The sequence below is a fragment of the Gopherus evgoodei genome, chromosome 11, assembly GCF_007399415.2.
Source record: "Gopherus evgoodei ecotype Sinaloan lineage chromosome 11, rGopEvg1_v1.p, whole genome shotgun sequence".
Classification (NCBI taxonomy): Eukaryota; Metazoa; Chordata; order Testudines; family Testudinidae; genus Gopherus; species Gopherus evgoodei.
The window spans coordinates 11,521,411-11,531,584 of NC_044332.1; the positions used below are offsets into that span (position 1 = coordinate 11,521,411).

The following is a 10,174-nucleotide window of genomic DNA, read 5'->3' on the forward strand; positions in this document are numbered from 1 at the left end:
CCCCCCACATTGCCCCCAGGTCCCCACACCTCTGCCTCTGTGACACCCCTTACCTCCAACCCCCACACTGCCCCCAGGGCCCCACTCCCCCAGCCTCTGTGACACCCTCGCATCCGACACCCACACTGCCCCCAGGTCCCCACACCTCTGCCTCTGTGACACCCACACCTCCAACCCCCACACTGCCCCCAGGTCCCCACTCCCCCAGCCTCTGTGACACCCCTTACCTCCACCCCCCACACTGCCCCCAGGGCCCCACTCCCCCAGCCTCTGTGACACCCTCGCATCCGACACCCACACTGCCCCCAGGGCCCCACTCCCCCAGCCTCTATGACACCCACACCTCCAACCCCCACACTGCCCCCAGGTCCCCACACCTCTGCCTCTGTGACACCCCTTACCTCCAACCCCCACACTGCCCCCAGGTCCCCACACCCCTGCCTCTGTGACACCCCTTACCTCCAACCCCCACACTGCCCCCAGGGCCCCACTCCCCCAGCCTCTGTGACACCCACACCTCCACCCCCCACACTGCCCCCAGAGCCCCACTCCCCCAGCTTCTGTGACACCCACACCTCCAACCCCCACACTGCCCCAGGTCCCCACACCCCAGCCTCTGTGACACCCACACCTCCAACCCCCACACTGCCCCCAGAGCCCCACTCCCCCAGCCTCTGTGACACCCACACCACCAACCCCCACACTGCCCCCAGGGCCCCACTCCCCCAGCCTCTGTGACACCCCTTACCTCCAACCCCCACACTGCCCCCAGGGCCCCACTCCCCCAGCCTCTGTGACACCCACACCTCCAACCCCCACACTGCCCCCAGAGCCCCATGCCCCCAGCCTCTGTGACACCCACACCTCCAACCCCCACACTGCCCCCAGGGCCCCACTCCCCCAGCCTCTGTGACACCCACACCTCCAAACCCCACACTGCCCCCAGAGCCCCACTCCCCCAGCTTCTGTGACACCCACACCTCCAACCCCCACACTGCCCCAGGTCCCCACACCTCTGCCTCTGTGACACCCTCGCATCCGACACCCACACTGCCCCCAGAGCCCCATTCCCCCAGCCTCTGTGACACCCACACCTCCAACCCCCACACTGCCCCCAGGGCCCCACTCCCCCAGCCTCTGTGACACCCATACCTCCAAACCCCACACTGCCCCCAGGGCCCCACTCCCACAGCCTCTGTGACACCCACACCTCCAACCCCCACACTGCCCCCAGAGCCCCATGCCCCCAGCCTCTGTGACACCCACACCTCCAACCCCCACACTGCCCCCAGGGCCCCACTCCCCCAGCCTCTGTGACACCCACACCTCCAAACCCCACACTGCCCCCAGAGCCCCACTCCCCCAGCCTCTGTGACACCCACACCTCCAACCCCCACACTGCCCCCAGGTCCCCACACCTCTGCCTCTGTGACACCCTCGCATCCGACACCCACACTGCCCCCAGAGCCCCATTCCCCCAGCCTCTGTGACACCCACACCTCCAACCCCCACACTGCCCCCAGGGCCCCACTCCCCCAGCCTCTGTGACACCCATACCTCCAAACCCCACACTGCCCCCAGGGCCCCACTCCCCCAGCCTCTGTGACACCCACACCACCAACCCCCACACTGCCCCCAGGGCCCCACTCCCCCAGCCTCTGTGACACCCACACCTCCAACCCCCACATTGCCCCCAGGGCCCCACTCCCCCAGCCTCTGTGACACCCTCGCATCCGACACCCACACTGCCCCCAGGGCCCCACTCCCCCAGCTTCTGTGACACCCACACCTCCACCCCCCACATTGCCCCCAGGTCCCCACACCCCTGCCTCTGTGACACTCACACCTCCAACCCCCACACTGCCCCCAGGGCCCCACTCCCCCAGCCTCTGTGACACCCACACCTCCAACCCCCACATTGCCCCCAGGGCCCCACTCCCCCAGCCTCCGTGACACCCCTTACCTCCAACCCCCACACTGCCCCCAGGTCCCCACACCTCTGCCTCTGTGACACCCTCGCATCCGACACCCACACTGCCCCCAGAGCCCCACTCCCCCAGCCTCTGTGACACCCACACCTCCAACCCCCACACTGCCCCCGGGGTCCCACTCCCCCAGCCTCTGTGATACCCACACCTCCAACCCCCACACTGCCCCCGGGGCCCCACTCCCCCAGCCTCTGTGACACCCACACCACCAACCCCCACACTGCCCCCAGGGCCCCACTCCCCCAGCCTCTGTGACACCCACACCTCCAACCCCCACACTGCCTCCAGAGCCCCACTCCTCCAGCCTCTGTGACACCCCTTACCTCCAACCCCCACACTGCCCCCAGAGCCCCACTCCCCCAGCCTCTGTGACACCCACACCTCCAACCCCCACACTGCCCCCGGGGCCCCACTCCCCCAGCCTCTGTGACACCCACACCTCCAACCCCCACACTGCCCCCAGAGCCCCACTCCTCCAGCCTCTGTGACACCCCTTACCTCCAACCCCCACACTGCCCCCAGAGCCCCACTCCCCCAGCCTCTGTGACACCCACACCTCCAACCCCCACACTGCCCCCGGGGCCCCACTCCCCCAGCCTCTGTGACACCCACACCTCCAACCCCCACACTGCCCCCAGGGCCCCACACCCCTGCCTCTGTGACACCCACACCTCCAACCCCCACACTGCCCCCAGGGCCCCACTCCCCCAGCCTCTGTGACACCCACACCTCCAACCCCCACACTGCCCCCAGGGCCCCACTCCCCCAGCCTCTGTGACACCCACACCTCCAACCCCCACACTGCCCCCAGGGCCCCACTCCCCCAGCCTCTATGACACCCACACCTCCAACCCCCACACTGCCCCCAGGGCCCCACTCCCCCAGCCTCTGTGACACCCACACCTCCAACCCCCACACTGCCCCCAGGGCCCCACTCCCCCAGCCTCTGTGACACCCACACCTCCAACCCCCACACTGCCCCCAGGGCCCCACTCCCCCAGCCTCTGTGACACCCACACCTCCAACCCCCACACTGCCCCCGGGGCCCCACTCCCCCAGCCTCTGTGACACCCCCCCTGCCTCCAACACCCCCAGGGCCCCACCCATACTTTGCACCTGTGAACCCCCCGCCTCCAACCTGCACACTCCCCTCAGGGCTCACACCCGCTGCCTCTGTGACACCCTCATCTCCAACCCCCCAGGGCCCCACACTCTTTCTTCGTAATACTCTTGCCTTCAACCATCATGCTTCCCCACGCCCCCTGCCACAGTTAGACTCTCACCTCCAACCCGCGCACCCAGGGCCCCACACATCCGGCCTCTGTGACCCCCCTTCCTTCCTTCCTTCAACCCCCACTGCCCCCCAGGGCCTCACACACCCTGCCCTCCTCCCCCAACTCTCACAGATCATTCACCTGGTTATATCCGATGAAGTGGGTATTCACTCACAAAAGCTCATGCTCCAATACATCTGTTAGTCTACAAGGTGCCACAGGACTCTTTGTCACTTTTTACAGATCCAAATTAACACGGCTACCCCTCTGATGCTGGTTGCCACTGATCACCCCTGAGGAAACCTGCATCAACCAATCCCTTATGTGAAGTCTCCCCATCTGTTTCCTGCTGGTCTGTTAACGTTCAGCTAATAGCTCACCCCAGTCAGGGGACCAGGGCCTCTCCTTTCCCTTCTCACCCACCCCCATAGGAAGGCCATTCTCTGCACCTACCTCCTTTGTCTCCTGGGCTGCTGTCACCAACTGGGTTTTATTCCTCCTGGCCTGGGTGATGCTGGTACCAATCACCAGGCAATACCACCACCACCTGCCTGTCCTGATGTGTTGCCAAGCCTGGAGCTCCTGCATTTGACATCCCACAGCTCGGCTCCCTCCAGAAGTGGTGATATGAGGGGCTGTACTAAGCATAAAATAGGACCCTTAGGTGTCTTGTCCTCAAATTCCAAATTTGCTGGACAGCCCCTTGAGACATGGGACTATCCTGGTAAAAGGCAGGTTATCTTGCAGTGCTGCCAGACCTTGTGAGTTTTTCTGAATCTTGTGATATTTGGTGTTATTCTTAAAGCCCCAGCTCCTAGATCAAGTGATTATGTGTGACTCTCAGCTTTGATTTAAAATAAAAAATATATATTTCTAGGCCTTATGATTGAGGAAAAGGGCTAATAAACCTGACTCCCAAAAGTCTCAATAACCAGCAGGCAATTACAAAAGAACCCATCATGTATTATTTAAAAAAAAAAAAATCTCATGATTTTAAAGGCAATCTTGTGATTTGGGGGGGACCCGACTAATGATTTTTGAATTTGTGGGGTTGACAATACTGTCACTTTAAATCAAACTGGGAATATGTCCTTCAGAGCCAAAATATTTTTTGCTTTTAATTCCAGAATTTCATCCTCATGGTAAGACGATGATACTTCACCAACATTTAGAGAGTCCAGGCTTGATCCTCTGCTTTCCTGAACAATGTAGTGTCATTTACACACATGCAAAGTGATGCAAAATGTATATAAAAAGTGCTATAGTGGGAACATACCTATAACTTTATACTTTTCATTATTTTAAGTATCTTTGTTATGTCCCCTCTCACCATCCAGCTAATCTAAGCAGTATTAATGTCCCCAATTTCTCCTCATCTGGAAGTACTTCCCTGCCTCTAATCACTTTTGCTGGTTTCTATTTTTGGAGGTGATGAGATCAGAACATACTGCAGTCAGCAAGGAGAGGGCCAACTGTCAATTTGTATCATTTCACTTTTTATTTTACATCTTCCAGTTTTACATTAAATATTATAAAAACAGTCCATTTGATAAATATGCACATAAATACATGATAGATACAATAAATAACTTAAATAAAAATCAGATTTGTTTAAATAAGGATGGCATCAGATGGCTTAACATGATGTCAGCCAGTGAAACAAAAATAGATTCTCAGAATCTGTCTAATACAGCAACACCTTCCATGCATCAAAATTACTGCGTTTTCCAGCATCTTTCTAAGACACTAATGAAATACTCCCTAGTCTGTAAATCAAAGAAACAGGGTGAAAAAACTAGTCCTTTAAATTAAAATAAATAACGGCAACACTTAACATACTATTGGCAAATAGTTTTGTGTAGCAATAAACCAAAACAATAAATAATATTATCCCCCAGAGCCAAATTTTAATCACCCTGAAATCAATCTCCCATTGATCTCAGGGGGCACAGGCCCTACACTTTAGCTGCAGTTAAGGAATTGGCCTGGAACCAATCAGCTACTGGCAACTGGAGTCGGAGAGGTCTGTTGAATCTTTTGTTCAGAGATCATGGGTGAGGGTATCCATGGTAAAATACCAAGGTGGAAAGAGCCAAGGTGGTTAAAATACAGTGTCCTGTAGGAAGGATTCAGGGTTCCCATTTGCTGGGCTCTGCAGTGTCTGATTAGATGCATGAGGTGAGACGGTGTAAAGACCTGGTGTTTAGGTGCAGGACTCCATGAAGGCTGCACACTTCAAGTCTTCATTCAGCAGTCGGAAGAGATTGAGGACCACAGATACTTCCAGGCATCCTGGAGTTTCCTGGGATAGGAGAGAGGGAGTGAACGCATTTGTAACAGAGAATGGCTGGTTAGCAATGGGCCAGTGAAAGCTACCATGGGCCTGATGGAGGTGGGAGGTGCAACAGAGCATGCAGGTGCAACAGAGCATGCAGAAAAAGGGTGAACAGAGCAGTGTCTACAGGGACATCTAAGAAAGATATTCTGAATTAACTGTGTGAATTTGAAATGAGTTAGTTAAATGGCATTAAATCCCCGTGTAAACATCCTCATTCAAAATTAAAGTGGTCTTAATTTGGTCACTTCACTTCACTTCCAGAAATAACTTTAACTCTGAATAACAGCATCCATATAGAGATTTAGTGCAGTTTAACTAATCCACTTCAAACTCACATCTCTAGTTAATTCAGATTAATTTTCCTGGATGTCTCTGTGTAGACAAGACCTTACAAACACTCTAACCTAAGGAAATACTCATTTACATGGTGCTCTAATGTGCTGTAATTCTAAGTATATAACAACATGTGCTGTAGTCTATTACATTAACCAGTGAGGTTGATCTGGGGTAATAGTAAATTTGAAGGGTATTATCTTTGGCTATATCTGATTCCTAGGAAGGCCTAGGATTGGCAGATCTGTATGAACGAATTATCTCTGAGCCTCTTTTCCCATTTCTCAGCCCAGCATCTACACCTCTTCAAAGCAAATAGCAAGTGGGTGTAAAGCTCTACCAACGGTGTGAGGGAGGGCAAATTTCAGATTCAGCAGCATTTTTCACAAATATAAATACTTTGCATCAGGTATAAGGTGCAAAGCAATGGAGGATCAGACACCACGTGAAACTCTGCTATTTGCATCCTATGGAAGGACCCAAACTAGGCCACAAGGTAATGGCTGTTTTCTGGATGCCTGGTCTGTTATAGTCTGCAGCAGATGTAATGACCCTTTCTGATATGAGAGATTTACCAGCTTTCTGAACTAATTCAGCCTCAAGACACCTAGACTGCAGAAGGCCTGGGACAATATACAGGGCACCATCCTGCTTGGCCCCATGGGAAGGGAATGGAGCTGATGATTCTGTATAGATTTGTTCCCACTAACATGTGATGAAAGTTCGTCATGTGTGTTTGCCAAATGTACTCACCATCTTCTTGGCTGCGTGGAATTTTTGGAGCCAGCTAGTCAGCCTCCTGGAGCGTTGATGGTTGTCAGGCTGATGTCTGGTCTGAAAAGAAAATCAATACATGAAGCAGAGTAGAGCACATGAGTAGAGATTTCAGGAACAGTGGCTGAGCCTCCTTCCTCTTGGTACAAGCCCGAGGCACAAATTGGTTTGATTGAGTTTATCTCGTTCTTTAGACATGTGGATTCCATGTTAACCTGCTGTGTTCTATTAATAATACCAAGCATTTGTATGGTATTTTTTAACTTCAGAAGTGCTTGAAGCATTAACTAAGGGCTTTACTGAGATCTGTGGGAATAGCTCTGTGTAGGGGGAGGAATGCCTTGTGCTGCCCAGAAGAGCTCTGGGAGGAACTCCACCTAATAGAAACAGAACATGACCCGGAGCTGAGCAAGAGTGCAGCATACTCCCCTAGTGTATGCAGCCACCCATGGGTCTGCCTCCTCCCGGCTCCTCCGTACCTCACTGCGATGTTCCGGGGGGCGCATGGAAACAACAGGAGCTGTGCTACAGATACAGTGTCTGCAGTGATACCAAACTACACCCCAGGAGCCAAACATGGGGACGTACCCACTTGCACAGTAGCAGAGCAGTCGGGCATCATCTGTCCCTAACTAGTTAATCAAGTTAATAATTAGATTATTTATATGAGCAAGGCACACAGCAGCTACGTAATCTGGATACTTTCATTGTTATACAGGGGAGTGCAAACCAAAGTCCACAATTACTGGCACAAGGATTACTAGATCCTGGATCCACTTAAGAAATTAGTGCTGTTGGGAGTTCAATAGACAACTCCCAGCCCCCCTGTGGCAAGAGACTTTTGCAATCCAACACTCACACAGCTCTTCAAGTCCTCTCTGATTTGTTTCAGAATTTCTAATGGCCTCCCGAGCAGCTCAGACAGACTGGAATCCCCAATGTTCTCCAGCACATCAATAATGAGGTGCAGCTCCTCCTTTACCAGGATCACTCTGTCGTGCACCTAGGGAGAAAATGTGCAGGTAAAACGTGTGTCCAGGGGAATGGCAGACATGGAGATAAGGAATGTCTGTGTTTGCAGCAGGTAGGAGTGGCTTGCTTAAGGAGACTTTCCAAAGCCATGGCCAATGGGAAGAGACCTAAGATGCAGGGGAGGTATGAATCCTCTCTGCACACAGAGCCTGCCAGTCATGAACCTTTGGACTCTGTTACTTACACCTCCCTTCCTTGGAATCCAACAACATTTTGTGCTTCAGATCCATCTCAAACTTTTTTTATGTTACAAAAGTCTGAAGACATGTTTGGGCAGTGCAAGCATTTTTTTTTTTTTTTTTGCTGGTGATTTGGAGAACGGTTTCTGGATCTTCAGACAGGCTGTACATAGATGTGGATATGGTTTTAGAGAACTAAAACATTCTCTCGTGGGAAACCAAAATACAGAAACTAAGGATTTCCTGCCACACGACTGGGAGCTGTTTATGTGAAGGAGGTTAACCAAGTTCAGACTGGAAATAGATGAAAAAGACAGGTGTGGAGGAGTCCCTGTCCATGTTATTCTGAAGCTACAAAAGGATCACCTGAAATCAGAATCTAGCTTGGAAAGAGACAGTACTGCAACTTTGGAAAGAAGCAAGTGCTATTTTGAAACCTCGTCTCTCTTGGCAGAGGTCTTGCTTACCGACAGCTCTTTGACTTCCCAGTTTCGGTGGAAAATCTTGGTGTTGCATTTTCGGTCTGACAACAGCATGATGTCCTCCTGGAGGCACAAAATGAGAACACAGGGAAATGTGTAAAGGAAGCAAAGCAGGGGAGAAAGTGTCAAATTCTGCTCTCAGTTACATCATATAACCCCGCTGAGACAAGCAAAGGTGCAAAATCCTGGCAGAATTTGACTCAATGCCTTGATCCCCTAACAATGCTGCTGTCCTAGAGTCCTGGCTCTTTCCAAGAAGGTGCCAAAGACAGGACAGATGTCAATAACACACTCTTGTCATATTGCTTTGCTGGTTTCAGGTTGTGAACTGCATTTGTGCAGGAGTTTAACTGAGAACCGGCATCCTTTAACTCTTGACAAGGAGGATAACTTGAGCACTAAGCTGAGTGGTGCACTTCCTCAGCTTCAGCGTTAGTTAACATGGAATGTTTGCAGAATTTAAAAATAAGTGACTTGACCTCTTTAGTGCTGCTTGATGGCATGACATGAATTTGGGCTCCTCAGATTGTCTGTTTAAGGGACCAGACTCAGTTTTCTTTGGAAGGGAAAGACCACAGATAGTTAAAACCTGGGTCTCATTCTCTAGGTTTGATGATAACTCAGGACAGAGTTTGAACCCCTTTCAGAACTTTTTGAGATTTAAGATTAAGGACAACTGACTCTGTAAGAAATCCGAGCTGGCCAGGCCCTAGTCTCCTTAGCCTGACTCGGATCAGGAACACCCACTTAAACAGATTGTCTCTTCTTTCTCTCCTAGCTCCTTTCTAATAGTAATAATCCCATTCTTTCCCTGCTATTGTCTAATCTGTGATTCTGCCTTAGATCAGTTTCCACCTTCCTGCCCTGTCCATAACTCTCTCCACATCTATGATCCCCATTCCCCAAATATCTGAATTGTTGCTGGAGCTGAACATTCTGAGCTTTGCCCTTTCTTAACTAAGACTGGGTGGGGGATCACCAACAAAGAAGATCCAGACAGAGAGACTTTTATTTTATCTGCAACTCTATACCCCAACTTTTCCTAAGCATATGCCTCCCATCTTATTTTGTCTGCCCATAGTAATATGCGTAGAAGGCTGCTGTTGAAACTACAGCCTAGCACTCACATTACTATTATTGCCCTACTTATGTGTCTTCTTTGCACTTACAAATCTGTCCTTGACATTCTTGAAGGTCACAAGTTCCTGGGGTGGCAGGGACTTGTATTTTGAGAGGTGGCACTTCTTCATTTGAGCACCTTTGCGAAAGGCTTCTGTAGACATTGCCCATAGGGTCAGGACCAGGAGCAGTTTGCAACCCATCATTTTTCCTATTGAATCAGAAAGGGGAATTCCACGCATCATTCCATTTCCATGTTATATGGAGTATAAACTGTATTGTTAACAGTCTGACAAAGTGGGGGAAGAAGGGGTGCAGGAAGGTGAGGGCTACAATCAAATATATACATTGGTGGGTTGACCCCAAAGATCACAGTTGAGCAAACTCAACTCTTCTATTCACAAATGTTTTCAGATCAAGCCTCTTAATTTACAATCCCCAGCACTAATAATAGAAACTAAACTGCTCAGATACTTAGAGGGATGGATAATGTTTGAGCCTCACTCTTCAGAGTAGATCACAGCAGATCAGTCTAGTAAGCTCAGATGCTAGATAGAAACCCCAGACTTAGTGGCACGTACCTTGGAGCATGTTTGCTGGGAAATCGCTTTAGTCCCTTCTTCTTCCGCAGGGTTGCTTGTCCTCCCTCGGGTCT

General features: G+C 51.5%; 1 protein-coding gene across 1 annotated transcript; it reads right to left on the reverse strand.

Annotated features, from left to right (window-relative positions):
• Positions 1 to 5,413: 5,413 nt before the first annotated feature.
• LOC115659832 (interferon lambda-3-like) lies at positions 5,414 to 9,683 on the reverse strand. Its single transcript, XM_030580530.1, has 5 exons — positions 9,570 to 9,683; positions 8,386 to 8,463; positions 7,567 to 7,710; positions 6,687 to 6,767; positions 5,414 to 5,564 (listed from the first exon to the last, which is right to left on the reverse strand). The coding sequence occupies exons 1-5, from the start codon at positions 9,681 to 9,683 to the stop codon at positions 5,466 to 5,468; spliced, it is 516 nt and encodes a 171-aa protein (XP_030436390.1). The 3' UTR covers positions 5,414 to 5,465.
• Between the last annotated feature and the right edge of the window lie 491 nt (positions 9,684 to 10,174).

Excerpts from the sequence above, each read along its gene's own strand:
- LOC115659832 (XM_030580530.1), bottom strand. The coding sequence starts at position 9,683 with ATGTCTACAGAAGCCTTTCGCAAAGGTGCTCAAATGAAGAAGTGCCAC. Across the intron at positions 8,464-9,569 it reads AGAATGTCAAGGACAGATTT|GAGGACATCATGCTGTTGTC; the intron begins GTAAGTGCAAAG and ends TTGTGCCTCCAG. Across the intron at positions 6,768-7,566 it reads GAGAGGACTTGAAGAGCTGT|ACCAGACATCAGCCTGACAA; the intron begins GTGAGTGTTGGA and ends TTTTCTTTTCAG.